The sequence below is a fragment of the Gavia stellata genome, chromosome 20 (assembly GCF_030936135.1).
Source record: "Gavia stellata isolate bGavSte3 chromosome 20, bGavSte3.hap2, whole genome shotgun sequence".
Lineage (NCBI taxonomy): Eukaryota > Metazoa > Chordata > Aves > Gaviiformes > Gaviidae > Gavia > Gavia stellata.
This window is the reverse complement of record NC_082613.1, coordinates 13,877,310-13,899,998: the sequence shown is the minus strand read 5'-3', so window position 1 is coordinate 13,899,998 and position 22,689 is coordinate 13,877,310. Positions and strand designations below refer to the sequence as shown.

At 42.7% G+C, this 22,689-nt stretch overlaps 1 protein-coding gene across 1 annotated transcript in view; it reads left to right on the top strand.

Annotated features, from left to right (window-relative positions):
• The window catches only part of PTPRT (protein tyrosine phosphatase receptor type T), a 460,489-nt gene extending 439,440 nt beyond the window's left edge, over positions 1 to 21,049 (top strand). Inside the window, exons 25-35 of the mRNA XM_059827326.1 lie at positions 846 to 943; positions 2,745 to 2,861; positions 4,170 to 4,324; positions 6,789 to 6,924; positions 7,925 to 8,074; positions 11,042 to 11,215; positions 14,745 to 14,876; positions 18,002 to 18,127; positions 19,531 to 19,694; positions 20,146 to 20,281; positions 20,996 to 21,049. Of these exons, the coding sequence (XP_059683309.1) occupies positions 846 to 943; positions 2,745 to 2,861; positions 4,170 to 4,324; positions 6,789 to 6,924; positions 7,925 to 8,074; positions 11,042 to 11,215; positions 14,745 to 14,876; positions 18,002 to 18,127; positions 19,531 to 19,694; positions 20,146 to 20,281; positions 20,996 to 21,049 (1,442 nt within the window). The remainder of the gene's footprint in view (positions 1 to 845; positions 944 to 2,744; positions 2,862 to 4,169; positions 4,325 to 6,788; positions 6,925 to 7,924; positions 8,075 to 11,041; positions 11,216 to 14,744; positions 14,877 to 18,001; positions 18,128 to 19,530; positions 19,695 to 20,145; positions 20,282 to 20,995) is intronic.
• The last annotated feature ends 1,640 nt before the right edge of the window (positions 21,050 to 22,689 follow it).

Here is a 22,689-nt window from a genome sequence, read left to right as displayed (position 1 = left end):
TCACTGGCCAAACCCTTATGCCATGACCACTTACTCTACCATTATTTGTCCTTGGTTTTGTGCGTTCCTTACCTGCAAAAGTGATGTTCACAGAAATGACTCTATTCTTAAATTTTGCTTTATGATTTCATTGCTGGCTTGTCCCTATTGAAAGATTAAAGAAACATATTAGAGTAAAACTGGCATTTGAGGACGTATGGGTGTAGGGAATGCAGCAAGACAGAGAACATGGAGGATGGAGTATGGGCAGAGTGGGTGAAAGGAGTCCATGGGAGGGTTTTGTCTACAGCATAGAAGAACAGAAGGAAACAAGGTCAGAGAGAGACTCTGGTCTAATAAACCTCTGGTGAGTACTGGCTATTTGGCTGTTGGAACCTGAAGTTTTTCTCTCTGGGGAAACTTCAGAAAAGGGCTAATCTCTGCATGTGTCCTTCCTCCTCCATAATTAATAAATATTAAAGTGCGAAATGGAGGAATTTTTGTGCTGCATCAGGTACAAATTTCAATGCAGCCTTAATTACAGACTTACTATAGGGTGCATCCATGTCCCATCACTTACACGTGATTACTTACTGGAACTATCTCCAGTATATACAATACAGGCATCACCTCTCTTTCCAGAGTGCTAGAACCTTAAATACCCGCTGCGAGGAAGGATGAGGTGTCTGATCTCTCAGAGAGCTCAAGGCTGTTCTGTGTCTATAACCCTGAATCACAGAGGGATGCTCTGAAAGGGAGAGTAGGATCCTGTGGGAACAGGGCAATGGCTGGGGAAGACCTGAAAAGAGTTGTTGGCATTCGATACACTCTCTTAAGATGTCCTTCTGTCTTTTCTCCTGCCCCAGGGCCGATGCAAGAGACAGTGAAGGATTTCTGGAGAATGATTTGGCAAGAAAACTCTGCAAGTGTTGTCATGGTCACCAACTTGGTGGAAGTGGGCAGGGTAAGGGTACCACTTTCCCAACATATAAAGCCAAACCAGCGCTGGGTATAACACGGTGCTGCTGTTCAGGCAAGCTCAGCAAGTGAGATGCCTTTTGATTACTGTAGTAAGGGAATGAATTAAGCCACACTGGGTTTTTCTCTAAAATGCTACATTTTGTAATACTTAGCTGCTTCCCTTCTAGACTAATAAGGATCGTGTTCCTGGTGTAAGTCTCGGCTTTAGCAGAGTTATACAAATTTATGGTAGCTGAGAAGCTGTCTCCTTTTTCAGTACAGAAGGAAAAATGTACTTCTGTAATAATTATTCCTTGTCTGTATAATTTGAATACTTCTCTTCCCACAAAAATCCGGAGGGGCGAGAATGTGCGAGTGGTGTTCAAACTATCAAAAGAGCTCTTTAAATAACAGTTCAAAGCCTAGAGTTTCCAATCCCTTCAGAAGATAGCTATTCCGTGGTGGGATGAGATAGGGTACAGCTGGGTCCTGGGGCCACCCAGCAGTGTTGGCCTCCTCAACACCCACCGCTTCACTCTCTTGGACTCAGATGAACCAGAAGTCCCTGTGTCAGCACAAGGCAATTGCCAAAGCTAACGATGGGAGCAAATGTGACTAACTCAAAAGGCGTAGGCTAGACTTTAGGGAATAAGAAAAAGGCATGTCTGGGGTGGCTTTCCCGAGCATAATCTTCCCGTTCCTAGGGGTCTTTGGTTTAGAGATGGTCTCAGCTGGAAACTGGAGCTTTAAAAATTTGTGTCCTGATGTTTGTCACCTTCCATTGCTCTGGTACTAAATAAAATTTAAATGATAGTTTACTTAGAGCCATTAGTAATTCAGCTGCTTTGTATTTGATTTCCTTTAGATCTCATGGTTGAATGCCAGCTGGTTCTGTTCATTTATTTTTATTTATTCTATTTTACCCTCTACTGACACTTCAGTTTGAAATAAATGCCGCTGTGTAAAAAAAAAAAAGAAAAAACACAACAAACAAAAAACACAACAAACCTACATTAATCATATTTAATATTTATAAAACCCCTTCCGATTATGACTGGAACTGGAACATGAAACCTGCTTCGCAGTAGCTAATTGCTTCAGCTTTTAGGTGCTGTTCCACTCTTTCATGCTAGAGCATTTAATAACTTGATAGTCTTTGTTAGCCTAAATATCCCTTCTAGAGCTTCACAGCCTTGGCTTTAATTTCTACTATTAGTTTTGCACATGGCTTCTAGAAGTGGCTAAGCTTGGGATACGTTTACGTGATCAGGAGATTTCTTTCTTGAGCCTTAGCTGAGGCCTGTCACAGCTGGTAAAATGTCAAATTTGTGTCCACATCTGATAAGGAAAGCTTAGAGTCAAACAAATTTAATGTATCAACAAGTATCTCCCAATCCCTATGAAGTGAAATTCTTTGGCTAAACAGAGAGAGTTCAGAATTACGGTAGCAAAAGCACGGATTTTTCTCAAAGGGGATGGTGGTAGTGACAGCCAGGTATTCTGTAAACCTGATATATGGTCAAGGCATGTATGGAAATTTAATGAAGACTATCTTAAAGAAGAAGAGTTAAATGCATCTTTTTCATTTGTATTCACAAGAGAGGAAACTGAAAAAAATCCTCCCTGTGGTTTCTATATATGGTAAAGGAATTTTGATCTAATTTATACAGTTAATTCTGACAAGGTCTGTACATCAGAAGAAAGCCCAATTTGCATTGGCTTCAGCTTGAAAGTGGAGTAAAATGTAGGTCAGCTCTGACTCAACTTGAGCTAGTTCTTCTCAATATTTTCTTTTTTCCCCCCAGGTAAAGTGTGTTCGATACTGGCCAGATGACACAGAGGTCTATGGAGATATTAAAGTCACATTAATTGAGACAGAACCATTGGCAGAGTATGTCATACGCACATTTACTGTACAAAAGGTAAGGAACTCTTCAGTCAGCTGAATTTGTGTTCAAAAATGTGAACTCTGGGTAACATATCCAGAATGCTCTTGAGATGTGAGCTGTTACTATTTGGACAGGTTTCACTTCAGAAACCTAAATTTTTGACAGAGATTCCAATTTTGGACAAATGATTTTACATGAGCATCTTGATGTAGCCACCAAAAGTAGGATCCACAGTGCATGAAGTTTAAATGCATCCAAGAGCCAGCAGATAGTTGATGGTATGCCAGGGATAATAACTGTCGTGTTTCACAGTGGCAAATTACAGATGGAAAAAGGTATCAGTTAGACTGGATGCCAGGTAAGGTCCCCTTTCAACAGAAATAAAAATATAATAAAGGCAAGAGTATAAAAATTATCCCCAAATCGGCAGGATTTGGAAGGTTTTTGTTACTTGTAATTAGAAATTGGAAGTCTAAGTGTCAGAGTGTTCCAGGTCTGTCCAAATTACTCTCCAAACACTCAGTAAGTGGTTTTAAAGCTTTTCAAAAATTCCTGCTAAATGAACTTCAGCCACACTGGGAATATTGTTCCAGTTTTCTAATACATCAGGTCCATATTTCATTAAATCACTGAAAAACTTGCTAAGAAATGCTAATGCCAAAATCTGATGGGGTAGAGGACCTGCTGCTGGATTCCACCTAAATTCCCTGTATGGTAAAATGTCACAGCTAACTGACACTTCCACGTTACCCTTTGCAGTGCATATACAAGTGGTGTCAATTTTCATGTACCAATAACTTGGTCTCACCAGAAAAGTCAGGTGATGGGTCTGGGTACCAGTTTCTGCCCTTTTCTCCACCAGCTGTAATACCAAACTGAGATTTTTTGGCAGGAGATGGCAGAAAATCTCCCATTGCCTGGGGCATGCCCACTCTTCAGGTGTTCATTCCCCAGGCTGTTGCTTCAACGCTTCAAAAAGGATATGAGAGTGTCGTCTTGGTGGGTTATGGCAACGACACCAAAGGAGGCTGGATAAATGCAGTCACGGTATGCTGGGGCTGAAGTCACCCTGTAAAGTTCCTAATCAGCTGGGTCTGAACTCTAAGACCGCAGTTTTGAATCGGGAACTGGCCTTCACCTTTGTAGTCCTCAGTTGTGTGTTACCCACTTCATTTGTACTTGGAGTTCAGCTTGAAATCTCTCAGAGTGATAGGATGGGTTCCCATGTATGATGAGAGCTAAATGCTTGTTTGGCCGTCTGCGTGAGGGAAAGGAGCAGTGATCAGAATATGCTGGTTGCAGTCTGATGGAAGAAAAATAGAGGTTGTGTTGTCTCTTCAGAAAGGCTACCATGAGATCCGAGAGATTCGACAGTTCCACTTCACCAGCTGGCCGGACCACGGGGTTCCTTGCTATGCCACAGGCCTCCTGGGCTTCGTTCGTCAAGTGAAGTTTCTCAATCCCCCAGAAGCAGGACCCATTGTTGTGCACTGCAGGTATGCGAGCTCTTTGAGTCTTTCCTCCATCAGCTTTTTCAGCTTTTTTTCCTTTTTTCTTCTCGTCTGGCAATAATCAATTACATTTTGTTTGTTTAAGAGTATAATTTGCGGGCCTCATGGGAAACAAAGTGGAATTTGGTTTTCTTTCCTGAAGTGGCAGCTCTGGAGCTTAGCTGGCAGGAATTGGAGATGATATAAGTAGGTCAGAGAGGGCCATTTGAATGTGGAAGACTCTCTGGTGGCCTATACGCTCTTAGATGCTCACAGCAGAGCTGGGAAAATGGTAAATATCTGGGACAGCCATTCCAGTCATTATCTACGACAAACATCACGTGGCAGAAGGGGTGATGCCTACAAAAAGACAGGGAATTGATAGGGAATTTCAAAGCAACTTTGCTTTTCTTTACCCACATGCACTGCAGTTCAGCTTTGCACCAGCATCAATAGTCTTACCTGAAACATTAGTCTGTCTTCCTGGGTCTGGATGCCAGCTGTCGTGCGTCTCGGCCTCCTCAAAGCCCAGGAGCTGGAGTGGGAATGTCAGACTGAAAACCTGCCCAGTGCCTTCCAGCTACTAAATAAAAGGGGAATGCCTGAGGAAACCTCGCCGCTTGGTTTCCAGTTGTGAAACTTCAGATTATTGAATCGCGGGCTTGCGAACTCCCCGCCTGTTGCTGTTACTGGGTTAACTGGAAAACTCTTCTGCACGGTTTTCTTCCAACTAAGCTTAAAGCCCTGCTGTCCAAGGCACTATATGAATGTGTAGGAGCGTGTCCCTGACATAAAGAATGAACAGTCTGAGGTGCGATCAGGCGTGCTGCTGGGGGTGGGAGAGCAGGCGCACATGCGCAGACTGGCATCAGAGTCAGATGACTTCAAATGCAAGGGAAGACATTGCCACTAACACAGAGTTTGGGTTTGTAGCAGCTACTTCTGCAGTGCTCAGGCCACAGCTCAGGGCACATGTGCTACGAAGGAGAGGTGGCTGGAGCACAAGGCTAGGGAGCAGAGCTGGCTATCCCAAAATCCCCCCCCTCGTCAATCCACGGGCAATTACCTCTAAGTGCCACGCTGTGTGATCAGGAAGAGAGAGAGAATACATCCCACAACCACTTTAAAAAGGAAAGTCAATTAAATCCTACCTTTTTAAAACAGTTTTGAGTTGGGGGGATGTTTTGTTTTGTTGGGCTTTTTAGCAAGCAGCGAATTGGTTTTATAATAAAAATCAGCTAAGCCTGAGGAGCTGGGAGAAGGGAATTCATTCGAGCTCAGGGCCTGAATTTGCTGCCTCGGTGCCATGACAAGGGTCTGGCCCTGGAAGGAGTCTGAACCTGATTCATTGTCACCAAGAAAGCAAGGAGAAATTTTTCATCCTTCACATTTTAATGAATAAATGCCATTTCCTCTCTGTTATTTATCTGCTTTTGAATTTTAATGACTTGCTTTAAGTGGTAATTACCAAATTCTCCCTACCGATGCCTGGCTGGATAATATCACTGTTCGATATGTATGAAGTGCCAGGATCCTCTAAATATAGAAATGTTATAACTATTTGTTAAAATTCTGAAAAGCCGAGAGATAAAGGGAAAGGAAATGCCACTTATTCATTAAAATTCTGCAAATGAAAAATATCTTCTCTCTATTCAGCAGTTGATTAATCTGGTCCATTAATTTATGGTCATTCATATCTCCTTGCTTTCGGCTCTGCTGGAGTTTTAATGCAACTGAAGTTTCCCTGATTTGAGCTGAGTTTTCCTTCTTCCTTTGGAGTAATGTGAAGAGATGTTCTCCTCTCCCTGTCCTTCACACCTAAACACCTTGGATGATTTCCCAGGAGGGAAGGGGGACACAATGACAACACAGTTTTGCAGGAGACGGTCCAATTCTCGCAAGCAGTGGGGGGCTCTAAACTGAAGGTTTTGAGTAGCCTCGAGCTCCTTTCTCTATAATTTCACAATCCACAACTGGAAATCACCCTCCTCGGGACCCAGGCTCCTCCAGATTAAAAAGGGAAAAGAAATGTTTGAGGTGGAGGACTGAACCCCTTTCATCATGCCCACTTGAGTAAACGTGTCCCATGGGAGAAAATTTCTGGAATTGTGTCTATTTGCAACCTGGAAGCCGCTCTCCCACATCCTGTGTGATGAGAGCTGTGCGAGGGAACTGACCTGTAAAATCGTAATGATTATTTTCGTAGAGTAATTTTTGTGTTGATGTTCGAGAACACAAAGCTTTTTTTCCTCCTACCTGGGTTCATTTCCCTTTCAAGAAATATTATTTTACCTCATTCTTTTAAATCCTACGCTAATTTATCTACACACAAAAATCAGCCTGTTAGGGAGAGGGGAGCGGCTTCCAAGAGAAGACAGCTGTGTCTGTGATACAGTTATTTTCTCCTCCATAAAGCCCTGCCCCTCCACGGTCCCTTGACCATGCAGACCATTGTTTTTTCTTTTTTTAGTGCTGGGGCTGGGAGAACAGGGTGCTTTATTGCCATCGACATCATGCTTGACATGGCAGAGAACGAAGGCGTGGTGGATATATTTAACTGCGTGCGAGAGCTGCGATCCCAAAGGGTCAATCTGGTGCAGACAGAGGTAGGTGCCAGCACGTCTCCTCTTACAATCTACTGCTTTTCTGCGAGCTTCTCCACTCAACAGGAGCCCAGCAATTCATTAAGTCAACGGTTGCGTGCTCTGTGATGTGATTATACAGAACTTTTGGTGGCTAAACACGTCCAGATGTGCACGGAATCACATTCACTGGCAGCTACTCAGGGCCTCCAAGACAGGAAGGCAAGCCTTGAAGTTTAGGTCTTAGCATTGCTGATTAATTTTATTCTCATAGTAGAAAAAAGCTAGCTCCTAAATCCTCTCATGACTCATTCCTGGGTATACTGCAGACTCCAATAATACCTAGTTTATATCAATTGCAAGCTAAACAAATGAAACATCCTTGAGTCAAGCTTTGGGTGCTGATTAAGCAAGCTGCTCCATCACGTAGCGTCTAGCAGCTGCACAAACTTCTATGGAACTGTTATTCTGCTGCACAAGTTTTATGTATGAACTTCAATGTCCTCCCCTCCTGAGGGACAGGACAATAGCCTGGAACAGAGAAGGGCTTTTAACTTTGTTGAACTTTTCACATTTAGTTCAGGGAAAGAACTTCACCCAGAATGCCAAGAGTCCAGGGCTTTTGAAGAGACAGACGGAGCAGACCTGGTAGTACAGTTGTTTTTCTGGTGTTATCGTAGGTCCAAAGCACAATCCATTCCCGACCGTTGCCTCGTGATTGTGAACAGAAAAGCTTTCCACCCTCAGTTCCTCCTCAGCCCACCCCCATTTTGTCCCAGCGTTCCTGAGAGTGGTGACTTCCCGTTTTACTTGTAAATCTGAAATGAATACAAGACCTCACATTCAATTGGTGGGTGAATTACGCTCACAAAGCTGTCACATAGCACACTGTGTAATTCGTCTCCACATGAAACAGAGCCAAATATGCATATTGGCCATGATTTAAGAAAAAAAAAAAAGCGTGATATTTCATGATCTGTATTGAAAAATCTGATTTTAATATCTTATCCCCTCCCCTGTGCAGGAGCAGTACGTATTTGTCCATGATGCCATTCTGGAGGCATGTCTCTGTGGCAACACGGCCATTCCAGTTTGTGAGTTCAGATCCATATATTACAACATCAGCAGACTAGATCCACAGACCAATTCCAGCCAGATAAAAGATGAGTTTCAGGTAATTTCATATGTCTCAGTCATTGCAGTTGGTGTATTGAAGGTGTTTAATCAATTTCTGTGTGTTATCTTACAATTTCCAACAGAGCAGAGAAGGGGCACACTGAGCCAAGGTCTGATTTCAGCTGATTTTTGTTGTTTGACTACTGGATTGAGCAGAGATTTGGTTTTGAGCATGGGCTTTTCAACCTTCGGCAAGGAAAAAATTGCCCCGTCACTTCCGTAGGGCAAGGGTACTGATTTTCACGCGTAATGTTGTACTGCTCATTTCAACAAATAGTCTGTTGTTCATCTTCTTCTGTAATTTATGCAGAAACATTTATACCTCAAGGTCCCTTATTATCTGTTCTCGTGGCTCATATGCTGCTTCCGAGTCTTGACAATCAACTTGTTAACGTCCTTCCATACAAAGGAGAAAGTGAGCTCAGTGAGCATTACTTTCGCTATTCCTAATTTTCAGTGAACTGAATCCCTCAGTTCACTATAGATGTTTTGCCAAGTACCTGCTGATGAGAACTGAAATGACATACAGTAAAGCTCACAAGTGCTGGCATAGCGCAGTTTGCCTGGGGCAAGCAACGAAATGGGGACCCCTCCACCTTTTGCTATCACCATTGCTTATCCCACCCTAATAAATGGCCTTGGGACACAGGAGCCGTGAGCCCCGTGCAGTTGTACCTCTCGCACAGTAGAGAACTTGCCCTGCGGAACACTGAACTAAGTTTTCCAGTCTTATTCCCCATGTATCTGTAAATCCCTTTAGGATTTTCAGCCAACACTGATGTGTGGAAAAAACATCATCTTGTGGGAAATTTGAGGGAAGGTGAGTTTGACGGGAAAGAGAGAGAGAGACCTCTGCTATTTGTTAAGAGGCCGTTCTTCTCGGTCAGCAGTAAAAAGGTGGAGATTCCTTTGATTGTAGGAAATGCCCATCCCCTTTCCCAGCAAATTATCTTTTGCAGCAAAAGAATGTCTTTTGGGAGCCCCAGTTTGAGTCAGATGCCTCTTTTCCTCCCTTTCTATGCAAAGGGAGAATGTGTGGTTTTTATCTGAAACCTTACAGGCAATCATCAGGGTTGGTATAGTGAGATAAAGAATGTGGATCCCAACTGATGACAGTTCAATTAAAAAAAGATCTGGTTTTATCAAGTGATATCAGATCTGTAAAACTGTTTGTGGTTCTGGATGCTTGGCATGAAGGAAACAAAGCCTAAATTCATCAAATGCTGTTATGCTGTTAGAAAAAAAAAAAAAGGTCACTGCTTGGTGGGCTTACTTTGTCATGGTATGAGATGAGATTTGTCACCTGTGTGCTTGTTCTTTTGAGCTGCCAGGGGCTGGCAACTCCTATGGGAAGGAAATGCTCCACAGTACTTTGCATAAGAGGTTTGTTCTCTGTCTAGTTGTAGAATCTATTTTTACAGGATTTTGGCTCAGAGCATTCTTCAACCCTAATTGTCTGGATTTAATGCAAAAGGTGGTATCTTTTGCTACAATCTTTATGAACCAGTTGATCTAACTATGGATCTGTGCATGCAAATTGTATTATTTAGGTCCTGCTGGCCCTCAGGTAAGGCTGGATGGATTTCTCATGTACTACCTGTTGTCTGAACATGCAAAAACTCATTCTGGAGAGTTTTTGTAATCTGAATAAGTACAAAAACAAGGGAGAGAGGGGAAGGGCGTAAAATAGACAGGAGTAAATCACTAACAAGTCACCTGCCAAATCATCTGCACTGTCAGAGATCTGAGATTTCATGTTGCTTCCCCAGCCAGACTACCTGCTTTCCATCTCTAGACGAAGGGACTTTTGTGTAGAACCTGCATAATTTAGAGCAACTGTATTATGTCAAATTTTGTACTTTGACACATTCCTTTATTTTGGGTTGTTTGACCCTCCTCTTTTCTCCATTCATAACCTCTCTGTGCCAGAAGTCAAGCTCTTTGTAAGAATTTTTGGCCCCTAATTATTTTGTGTTCCTCTGATGGCTGCAAAGGAGTTCATTGTATGACTGCATGGGCTTTGCTAAGGAAGAGGACACATAACAAGTGGAATGATATCAGATAGTCACTGATCTACCACGACTTCAGCGACAGTGTTAAGAAGCGTTCACTTTGATTTGCTATTTTTGATCCCTGCTGACCAACCTGGACTGGTTGGTCAGGAGGCCTCCGCAATGGTTAACGTAAAAGAAAATTAGATTTAAAGAAATACAGCCTGTCAAGCCGTGGGAAAGACAGATAATGGTAAAAGACTGACAGCAAGACCCCAGAGATAAGGTATGACTATGTCAGTGAAGCATCCTATGTGTCACTCCAAAAAGGAAGTAGCAATCTAAATAATATATGAAACAAATAGACTTTCCTGTTTAAAAAAACCCCAACATTTTCTCTTAGGTTATTATATATGCATTGTTAAGATAAATCAATAGTTTGACTGAGGATTGACCAGAGGATTTGAACCCAGCCTGACCTGCTGGGTGAGCCAGGTCAATACTCAGGGTACCTCTGCACAGGATCCACTTGAAGAGGGAGAAGGATGTGTGCTTCCGTCCTAGGGATGGTAGAAACACAAGGAGGTTTCACTCCGTGACCAGGTCAAAGCTGCAACTTGTACCTGTGACAGCTATTTCCAGCCTCTAGGAAAGATCAGAAATGTTATCTAACTGCTGTAGGGTTTTAGAGCTGGAAATAGTTGGAAGGTGCCCAGTGCCCTCAATTTATGCTGGAGCTTACGGTGTTTGGAAGAGCACCTCAGGACAATGTGCAAAATGCAATGTAATGTATTACAGCAGCAACAACCTCCTCAGTGCTCCTTCTTTTTCATTCTCTGGGATCCCAAAGATCTGCTACTCTAAGTACCTGTAAAATAAGCGTACCGTGCAAATGGCATCCTTCTTCGAAGTAAATTCAAAGACACTCAGCCTGCTTCTGTCTTTCTTTCCCTTCTTCCCTCCCCCCTTCACAGACTCTCAATATCGTGACACCGCGTGTTCGGCCAGAAGATTGCAGCATCGGTCTTTTGCCAAGGAACCATGACAAGAACCGCTGCATGGATGTGCTGCCCTTGGACCGGTGCCTGCCTTTCCTCATCTCCGTGGATGGTGAATCAAGTAACTACATCAATGCTGCACTCATGGATGTAAGCAGCACTGCACTGTCCCCACTGATCCTAATTCGTTCTCAGGATACTTTTCTGGGAGAACGGGATCCAAAGCAAAAACCCTTTTTTACCTGCAGTTTCTGGGTCTGACATCTCCAAACTGGGCTGGGCAAAGGCACACAGAAATGTGTCACCTAGACTATGATTATCACACTACCGTTGTAGATCTGTCTCACGTTGGTGGAAAATTTTTGACAAAGTAGTTCACGAGCATGCAGTCTGAGGTTGTATCATAGAAAGACAGATGGGCAAAGAAGTGGTGGGCCAACTCTTCCCATACATTGATTGTCATATAAGTTGGAAGAGAAATGTTTGCCAGGAGCTGCCAGATCAGCTCTTTGAAAAGAATAGTTTGCAGTGTGGAGCGAGTGATTTATCTGAGCTTATGCAGTTAAGAATATGGGAGTACAGGGATCAAACGTGCAAAATACTTGAAGGCTGAAGGACATGAGTTAAGATGATGTGAATCTGAAGGCGTTTTCCCTTGCTTTGTTTATAGGCTAGAATCTCATACACAGGACATTTGTATAGGGTGAATTATGTTGACAGGTTTTTATTGCTGTGGTGCCTAACTACCTTTGGACTGAGATGTCTTTAAAGCCACTAATTATTGCAGTTAGAGTATGTGTACATATGATCCAGGGTGAAATGCCATCATTTTTTCCCTAGCAATGTAGGGGTTGGTCTTTTTTAATTTTGTCTGTTCTTTCGGTCTTTGGGGAACAGTGATACTACTGCATTTAAGAGGTTAAGTCAAGTGGTCATAGAATTAATTTTAGATTTTTTTCAGAAAGATTGTGACGTTTTCATTGCCAATATGCCTATATTTTCTTTTTCTTTAAAGTCTGTTTTGTGCTTTGTCAAATCTGCAGAAGCACAATCAATTCTCCTCTGGTTTCTTAGGGACTGGGAATGTGTTTGCACATTTCAGCCCTCATTACCTCAGATCACTTTGCTAATACTTATATCCTTCCCCACAAAATTCGTGCTAATTAAAATTTTTTGTACAAAGGAATTTTTCACCTGTCATTGAAATTCAGCAGCTATGATGTTCTCTAGCTCTTCTTTATCCTTCCATAGAGGAATCAGCAGCTTTGGGGGAAAAAAAAAAAAGTCAGAGAGGGGAACAGCCAAAATCCCCCATTTTCATAGGCGATCCTGTGGAGGACAGACCTTGCAAATCCTTTGTCTTTTCCGGTAGCTTCACGTCTGCAATCTTGTACTGAGTGTGGACTCTTACAAGAGATCACCCATCCCATATTGCCTTGGACTATCATTAGTTCTTTCACTGCATGAAGCTGTCTTCACATGCTGGGGAACACTTGGTAACACAGTCCCAGTGCTGATCATTTTATTTACAGATTTCTCATGTTTATCTCTTTCTTTAAACTTTCCCAAATCTTATTTGACTTGCAGCTTGCTCTGTGTGTTACATGAAAGCTATGATGGAAGAAGTGCTAGAGCAGGAGGGCCATGATGGTGCACCTAGAATGGGTTACAGCCTGGGTTTGTAAGCGTGAATTGTCCCCGGAAGGCAGTCTGGCAGGCTGCTCTGGACTGTGTTCACCAAAACTAACCTCAGACACGGAACGCCATTTGAACCCTCCCTCAGGGGGTGAAGCACTCAGTCTGGGCTCCTAGCTAAAACGGTGCTGGCGACTGCCTGAGTCTGTTGACTGCAGAGCATTAAAAACCAGCCTCTTCTGCCTTGAGTTAGCTTTTGGGAGTACAGCCAAAGGGCTACTGTTGCCCACAGAGGGGAGGAATTCTCCCCCAGCAGATTTCGAGACTTCTCACCTTTCCTCTTCATGTCCTCTGTCCCTCTCAAGTAAACAAACCTTAGGATCTTTCCTGTGAGAATCGTTGGAAAGCCATGTTTGCATCTGCAAAATGGTTTGTTAAGAAGAAAGGAGAAATACTGTCCCTCACCTTCCCCTAAAACAATTGAACATCATCCTTAAACAAAGAGACTTTAGCCACATCTCTGAGTCAAGCCATACAGAAGTGGTGATAGGTTCATATTTAATGCATGGGGCTTGGAGAAAGACATGAGTCGATGTCGTGTCCCTGTCATCATCATTCCCCCAAGATCCTACACATGTTCTCTTACCTGAGTAATTAATGTGTCACCTTCCCTTTAAAATAGGACAGTGAACCTGGGTCCTGACCTGTAGCAAAGAAAACAGGTGGGACAGATTTCTTGTCTCTCCTAATGGCAAAACCCACAAAGACCTCTTACCTTCAGGCAACAGTTTAGCCCATTATGCAATCTGCTACAGTGGTGCATAATGAAAAAACATAGCAGAAACATTATGATGTTCTCTAATTCTAATTAAGAGATAAGATTCACTCTTTATTTACCGCTCTGTTGCCACCGTTGGTCTGGTACGACATAGCTTTTGACCCATATTGGTGCCCCTAGGTTTGAAATATAGAATAGGGAGAAAGAGGAAAATCTGCTCCAGACCGATCATTTCCCAAGAAATAATTTCCTTTTCCTTCTCTCTCCTTCATGTCTCATCACCCTTCTCACACGTGCACACTCAGAAGCATGGCACAGCCACGCTGCAAGCTGGTGCGGAGCATGCACAGCACCTTCTCCCCCTCCCAGCATGGTCTGCTCAGCACTTCCACCCATGTCTGACTTGTATGGAGGAGAAAAGACAAGCCCCTGCAAAGGCCATCTTAATACTTTGGGGTTTTATTTCTTTCTTTACTTTAAATCCAAAATCTTAATCTGTTGTGGGGGTTTTTTTAACCCAGAAATACTGTTCCTTTTGATTCAAGTCTGCTTCGCGGATGTACAGCACAAAGGAGGCTCATCTAAGCATTGCCTGCCGTGGTTGGAAAGCGATAAAGTTTTGAGCTTGTACCCAAAGCCTAGCAAACATTCATTAGCGCAGCCCCGCAGAGCTTGGGAGCACAGTTCCTCCCCTTCCTGGTTAGGGAGATTGAGGTCAGAGGGCTTTTTTGAGGTGAAAGAATAACATCAGAAATTAAATGCTGGTTTTGCAGGCTCTGAATATTGCCCCGCAAGCTCTTGAAGGATGGCTGGGATCCAAATGTGCCACCTCTGTAGCACTACATCACCAGCGAGCAATAGCAGATGCGGGGGGCTAATCCCTTGTGTAGTTTTTAAGAGTCCACTGCAGCAAAAAGGATAGCATTTGCTTCCAGCTGTTTTCTTTCCAATTGTTAACATTACTGATAGTAGCAGTAGTAGTAATAGTAGAATTAGTATTATTTGCTGAGTCTCAAAATATAAATAATTGATTTGGGTAATCTCTGCTCTTGTGACACTTCTTTAATGAAACGTCTTCATTGGGAGCAAAAGAATCCCATTATGAGACATTCATTCATTGCAGAGCGATAACAAGGAGAAGGATATGTGATTTGTATAATCTGGTTAAATGGCTCAGATTGCCTAGCCATAGCCTCCCGGGTATAATATTCGTTTGAATAAAAGTTGATTGAATTTTTTTTTTAACTAATCTTATTCTTTTGTTAGAGCCACAAGCAACCTGCTGCCTTTATTGTAACCCAACACCCCTTGCCCAACACTGTAGCGGACTTCTGGAGGCTGGTGTTTGATTATAACTGCTCCTCTGTTGTGATGCTGAATGAGATGGATGCAGCACAGGTAAGTCATTTTTCATCATTTCTGTCATGTAACTTTCTTCTCAAATCCAGGTGGTTTTAAGAGCATTTCTGCTGCCATTTTCTTGTGGTCCCACCCCTCACCCCAATAAATAAATGAAGGGGAACTGGAAAGTAATAGGTAGTGTTTTGGGGTATAATGAAGGCTAAGTCCACAAGCTTGGCTCCTTCTAAGGCGGGTAATTCTTCCTGCAATTAACAGGGATTAGATACCTAAGTACGTTGTGTTTGTGGACCTAAATCTTCCTCCCAAACCTGCTTTCTTCCCTTTCTTATTTTTGTCTTTAATTCAGAAAAATGTTCCCTACCACAGCCCTAGTGAGCTTCATGCTTGCCTGTTCACGTGATGTTTCCAGAAGAATATAACCAAGAGAGATGCTGAAGTCACCCAAAGGATCTTTTCCTTGAGATTTCCAGTGCAATTCTGTAGGACTGAGAAGTGTGGTTTGCACAGTTTCTGGAGAAGCACATTATGCTGTGTATTCTCTTTTTTCTTTCTAGTCTCATGTGCAAGTTGGTTTCTTGGCTACTAAACACAGCATTATTTTCAGGAGTTGAGATTGCCGGGGGAGGAGCCGCTGCAGTTCCTCCTGTACTGGCATTTCCAGCTACCTTGCTGATGAGTGGCAGAAGATAACAGCTTTCAGAAAGGCATAATCATGCAATTTGTGTGAAGAGTATGTTTGGCATGGCTAATTCACCCGTTACAGCACTTGTTAAACAAGGAGAGGAACCCTCAAGTAGTTGGTACTTCATGGATTAATTTTTCATTTGTCTCTTCTCTGTCTTCAAAATCTTAACACACTTGAAGGCAGCGAGATTATTGGTCTCTTTTTTTGACGGTAACGGAGAAGCCAATCCCCCTGTTCGTCGAGGGGATCTCCCTTCAGGGTGAACACTGTGGGATTTCATTCCCAGCCACAGTTAAGAACATGCTCAGAGCTGGGCTCTCTTGGTGACCCGCAGAGTCCCGCCACCGTGCGAGGAACTGGCGGTCCTGGGCATTTGCTGCCTTCTGTGTGATTCACCCAGCCTGATTTTGCATCTTGGCATTGAACCCAGAGGCGAATTTCATCTTTTCCTTTTTTTCTGACACTTTAAAGAAAAACACCGCTTCTTCTGGAAATGACACGCTTCCTCATGCTTCGTTCTTGGAAAACACAAACCTATCAGCCTCAGCCAGCGTCATTCTCGCAACTGTCTTTCTGCACAAGACTTTACCTGCTTTGTTTTTTTCCTAGCAAAGCTCTGTTCTTATGAGGTAGTCTGTAGGCATAGAAAAGGAGATTTGGCAATACATAAAGTCGCTCTGTCAGTTATTCTAGTATAGCGTCACCTAGCTCGAGTCTGCAGCCGATGCCAAAACCACCCCGCTAGCACGGCAAGTTCAGGATGATTGTAAAGTTTATATCTGACGAACTTCCAAGGCAAGGTGTGACAGTTTGATATCGGTTGTGAAAGTGAGGTTTCTGAAAAGGAAACTTAATGATGTTGTGCTTGCACTGTCATTGTATGACAATGTTGTAATTATCTAGCTGTTCCTCGTTGCCTAATCCAAGCGCTGTACCCTAAGCACTACAAAACTGTTAGTGTACAGTTGCCTGCAGATACCGTATTTGCAGGCATGAGCAGCGTGTGTTACTCATCTCCACGAGTAGAACGCAAATACAAAAATAGCGTATTTAAAAGCTGTGCCTGACCTGTAGAGAGGAAAAGAGTTCAAATAAATAGGTAAGCGAACCTTTAATCCACTGTGCAGGAGAAGAGTGCAAATAAAACCATGTGGAGGTCAGAGGACATAACAGACCATTTTAAGCACTGGATATACATATACATTTGGGTAGACGGCCGTTCACAGACCTGCTTTATGAAAAGCAGATTTTTAATATTAAGGAAAGGTTTTACCTTTTTCTTCTTCCCAATGCACCTTGAGGTTGTTTGCTAAAGCACCAGCTCAGCTCAAATCTCCTTGCCTATTGGATACATGCTTTGAGAAGAGATCTGTAGGCTGCTTGAAAGTCTGAATGAAGAGTAAAGACAACCTTCAAAGGAGGACTCGCTTATGTGGTCTTGTCTGGCTTGCTTAATCTTGAAAAACTAACAAGGGCAAAGATGCATAAGATTGCATGAATATCCCACCCAATTTCAATCCCATATGATCAAAGGAATAATAGGAATACAGAATTAATGCAGTAGCATGCACACACTTGAGGTTATTACTGGCAATGATTGAACTTGAAAAGCTTGAGATCAAGTTCAAATGAGCATCTGGGGGTTTCAAAACTTCTAAAAAATTACACTTGAAAATAGGAAGAAAAAAAACCAGAAAGAAATACAATCTCAGCAGAAACTGCTAATGAGATCTCATGCAAAATATTTTCTCGACATGATCTATTTCCACATGGATTTGAAATACTTAGATTGTAATTTGTGTGCATAGGTGGTTTTTTGGGGTTTTTTTTTTTGTACTTTCAATTCATTAATATCAGCATAAGAAAAAATACTTCCAACCTGCTTCACAAACTTCAGAGACTCAGTTGTGGTTCACCCTAAAATTGGAGTTGCTCTCACTGCTCTCAGAGCCAACTCATTCTCCCTCCCAGGCTTGCTGGTAGAGTCAGAAAGCTAAAAAGTTCATCTTACAGAAAAAAGAAGTTCCACTTTGCTTGAATTAAGATTCATTTTCTTGGTGCATGTACTGTTTCCTCATTAACACCAAAACTCTGTGGTTCCTATTAAATTTACCTACAGGCACTAATCTTTTAACATTCATTTTAAATCCGTACCTCTACAGAAGCTTCATTTGTCAGCCACCTTTTCTGCACCTTTAGACCCCAGAATTCAATCAGTTACAAATTGTGTTCATACAAAAAAAAAAAAGGGAGGAGGGGAAGTCAAGCTTCTAAAATATATTTCTTTTTTCTTCTTCATATTAATGATATAAAAAACTTCTACTGAGCTAGAAGGAGGTCTTCTCTGAGCAAATACATGTAATACAACATTGGTTATGGATTTTGAGCTGGTTATAAATTCAAAAAGAATGAAGATAACATGCGTTTCCTTGCTAACAGTTACGGTGCTTTCTGTTTCTTTTGGTGTTTTCTCCAGCTCTGCATGCAGTACTGGCCAGAGAAGACGTCCTGTTGCTACGGCCCAATTCAAGTAGAGTTTGTTTCAGCAGACATTGATGAAGATATCATCAACCGGATATTCCGGATCTGCAACATGGCCAGGGTAAGACCAGTGAAATACCAGTTTCCCTATTTATTCTCAAAAATATATTTTGGCATGAGGAAGAGGCAGAACCAAGACTTGTGGTTTAGAGATGCTGAATCTCTCACCTAGGAACAGAATTCCACTGCAGAATTTTGTAGCTACTTCCTTTAATTAACATTTAATTGCATCAGTCTGTATCGGTAAAAGAGTCTTGGCTGAAATTAGAAAGCGGATAATACGAGCTGAAAATCTGTATTTAAGTGGAATGCATTTTTCTATGTATATTTGAGAACAATTAATCACTTAGTAGCCAATATAAAACCATCAATATCGTAGGAAATAAACTGGGATAGTGTCAGCAGCTCTCCATCTGTCAACTACTATGCAGTGTCTCTGAAGACAGATGCAACGTTTACTGGCTAGACTGGGATTCCCAATTGCCACTGTTTTTCCTATAAATAAGCAACTGCCATTTCTGTAAGCAACTCTTCATCTGTATCCCTCAGCCCCAGGACAGCTGAAATGATAGAAACAAAGTTTATCTGCACGCTGGACCCTGGCAACGCAACTTCAGGGCTGCAGGAAAGGGTTTCAGTAGAGGATTTTTCTCTCATTAGTTGTTTCCCAGATTGATTACGTCTCCTTTTTTGTTCCTTTTTCATTTTTTCTAATCTGAAATGGAAACAGGCTCCACAAATTACATTTCCATGCTGTTTAACGCACCAGTCTCTGATTGTATGGTCAGAACCTGTGCAGCAATTCAATCGTGGCATTGCAGAGTGAACCTCGTGGTCCAGCTATGCGAATTGATAAGTCGGTTACGTATTCTCCTTCCTATATCCCAGGCCTGCAGCCTCTGAACCAGGGACAGCCTGGAAGTCATATAGCTAATAAGGCTCTGTGACTCTCAGGCTGAAGCTGGCTCGTAAGCGCGTGGTCGGCAGGGTGGGTGCTGGGAACTCGCAGCTCTCCGCTCCCGTCTGTGTTCAACACCAATGGCCACTGCTAAAAATCTTTAGGAGGATCCTTTCCTGCCACAGTCCCCAGAGATTTTTTTGAGGGCCGCCTTTGCCTTTAGTTCTTATGGTACAACTAACCTCCAGCACAGCCTACCAGGAAAGACATATTTGATCTGTTTGTACAGTTTGATGATACATTATTCTCTGCCGAAAACAAAACAAGGGATCCTAAGCACCTAGTTTCTGCCTGGCTCTATAGTAACTGAGGTCATCATTGTTACCCAAATTACTGAAAAGTCCTTGTTTCCCCATGGTATCAGGTATCCAGAGTGGAGGATGTTAACGTTGATGATATCAGATTCGGAGGGGAAGATGCCCTGTAACCAGTGCCCCCTACTTTACCCTATCTCTCTGCTTCCTGCCCCGTTCCCTTTAGCATCTTGAAAATGCTCTTTGTTTTAGCCCCAGGACGGATATCGCATAGTTCAGCACCTGCAGTACATTGGCTGGCCAGCATACAGGGACACCCCTCCTTCCAAACGCTCCCTCCTGAAGGTGGTCAGAAGGTTGGAGAAGTGGCAGGAACAGTATGATGGGAGAGATGGACGCACTGTTGTCCACTGCCTGTAAGTAGGACTGGAAAATGTCTGTAACTTCACCAGCCCATGGCAGGGGGGTTGGACTAGATGATCTTTAAAGGTCCCTTCCAACCCAAACCATTCTGTGGTCCTGTGTGTGTGAGATGCTGTCTGAAGAGCACTGATTATGGATCTGGAAATTTGGTGGGTTGCCAGGCTTCAGCTGGGGAAAATGAAGTTAAATTACATTTGTTATATGCTTCAAGTTGAATATTGTGCTACTTTATAGCATCCTGGCCCAGAGATTTTACTGCTTGCAGTGAGGAGTAGCTGGAAAGGCTCTGCTGCTTTCTGTTGTGTAGGTAGGTCTCATGGTTGGAGCCCAGACGCAGCCGAAGCAGCACTGCCACGTGTCCAGCTCCAACCACAGAGCTGTCGTTTCCTCCGTTCCCTCGGCATTGCCCAGCTTCACATGTTGCCTCTTTTCTTCTGCACCCAGGAACGGTGGGGGACGCAGCGGGACCTTCTGTGCCATCTGCAGCGTGTGTGAAATGATTCAACAGCAAAATATCATTGATGTGTTCCACATAGTGAAAACGTTACGGAATAACAAATCCAACATGGTGGAGTCACTGGTAAGCTTTTTTTCCTGCTCCTTATCCCACCCAGCGTATGCAGGTGGACTTTAGGATAGGTAAAAAAGATTTCATGGCTTAGCCCAGTATGAATCGTAATGTAAAGCCATCAGAATTAAAATCGGTCCCATTTTAGTATGTGTAATGAATCCCCCGGTCCTACTGCTTCTCTCCTTGAGCAGAAGGAGATCGGCTGTACTGGCAGCGTGATGAACAGCGTCTCCCCCACCCAGCTGCCTCCAGGAGGTTAAACCCCAAGTATGGCCACTATGGCTGCGGGGAAGGGTGGGGATTTGTCCTCCTGTGCATGCATACAGCCCGGTGTTTAATGCTGTGCCATGCCTTGAAACCAGGAAGGGAGAACAGTTCCAACCCCAGGCCTTGCTTGCTGCAACCAAAGAGATTAAACTGTCCTCAATTCAATCATCTCAATCGATCACACTGAATTCTTTCCTCAAAAGCAATGCGCGCAGCGAGGACATGAAACAAATAATGAATAGTCCCTACCGTGGCTGTCTCTTTGAGTGTTTTTCTCTTTCATTGATGATACCATCTCTTAGTAATGCTTGTTCAGGATCACAGAGCAGTACAATGTGCCTGGTCCTGCCAAACGGTATAAGAAAGAGGGAGGTGGCATTTTTGGTGGCTTGTGGAATGAAGCTCTGAAGAATTTACCCGTATCCTAATGTCACTGATTTTTATTCTCTCTTTCAGGAACAGTATAAATTTGTATACGAGGTTGCACTGGAATACTTGAGTTCCTTTTAGCGCAGTAGAGGGAGGGGAGCCTCCGAAATGCCAGACCCCGATCTCTGGCAGACGCTTCTCCCCTCTCCCACACTGGAAGGCAGTAACAAGTGTGGGAAGGAAAACCTCTCCTTCCCGGAGCAAGAGACTGAGATTGCACAGACCTCGCTAAAAGGAGGAGATGATGCCTGTGTTTGCTGCTGCCTGCTTTCTATCGGAACATCTACCGCTTCTTAAATAACCTACTGTAAAAATTAGCAAAATGGGAGACAAGCTGAAAGACTGGACTTTCTAATCCCCTCTGACTTCTTCTCTCCTCTTTTGGACTGTATTTTTGCTCTCCTTGCTGCAGAGTGGAGAAAGAATGAAACCCTTAGGAAATTCTCTTTTAAATGTCTCCTTTTTAATTTATAATTTTGTTCTCAAATCCCAGTCTTTAATTTCTGAATTTCATGCAGCAGTCATTTGGGAAAAATGAGATAGCCATAGGGGATATATGAAATGTTGCATTACAATTTGTCTACCTTCTCTGTTTCCTTTTATTTGTTTTTCCAAATGAAAAGGCCAACACAAAAAAAACCCGCTGGAATTCTCTTTCCATATGTAGTCCCTTTTAGCATGAAAATAGATGGTGGAGATGAGAAGCTGTTGATGGATTCACTGCCTCCGCTTCTACGCAAATGATTCCTCCCAGTTTCTGCTAGGCTCCCAAGGCTGTGCATGAACCGGTTACATCTCTCTGGTCTGTGTTGTTTCAGAGCTGGTGAAGCAATACCATTAATGAGTTTCCCAGCCACTTGAACCTTAAGGTTAAATATTTGCATCAAACAAATTGCATTTGTCTTGCAACTTTTGGTAACTTTGTTACCACATTTTTCAAGTATTTGCTGGGGTGCAGGATGTCTTTGAAAAACAGGGTATAAAGTAGGCGTTATTGATCATATACTATGTAATATTATTTTTTATTTATTATTTGTATTGCTGTAGAACTTAGGACCCCTAGTCACGACAGGACCCTGCTGAACTAGGCACTGTGCAAACAGAGAGCAAAGAAGGTTCCTGCTCAAGAGCTTAAAACCTGAAGGTAATCTTAAAATTGGGTTTGGTCAAGATTTCCTCACTATTTCCAAACTGTGGTACAGTCAGATGTAGTTGAGTGATTTATTCAGATTTCCAGGCCCTACAAGCTTCAGAATGGTAACCCATCCAAGCTGTAGGAAAGGTGATGTACATACACAGAAATGGATTTTGACATGTGTTAAGAAAAGTGTTAGACCAGCACAGCAACTTTCCTTCTTAAGCAAAACAGCCTTTGTTTTGTTCTGCAAAAATGCCTGTGCAACTCTCCGTCTTTGAAACAAACACCAGATGTGTTTTGCCATGGTTCTGGATCTCAGTCTGACTTCTTAGCAGCTAAGCAATGGCTTTTCTGAAAGAGTATGTTTAAGCAGTTAATCATTAAGGTCTGCAGTGTAATCTTGGAGAAACAAATAATTGAATTAACAAGGCCTTACAATATTCAGTATTTCAACTTAGCCGTTTATTTATTTTGAAGGTGCAGGGATACAAGATTGCTCTGTGTGTAGATTAGATTCTGGGAGATGTAGGTTTCTTCAAATACAGACTTGCTAAAAGATAGACTGAAGGTAAGAGTTTAAGGG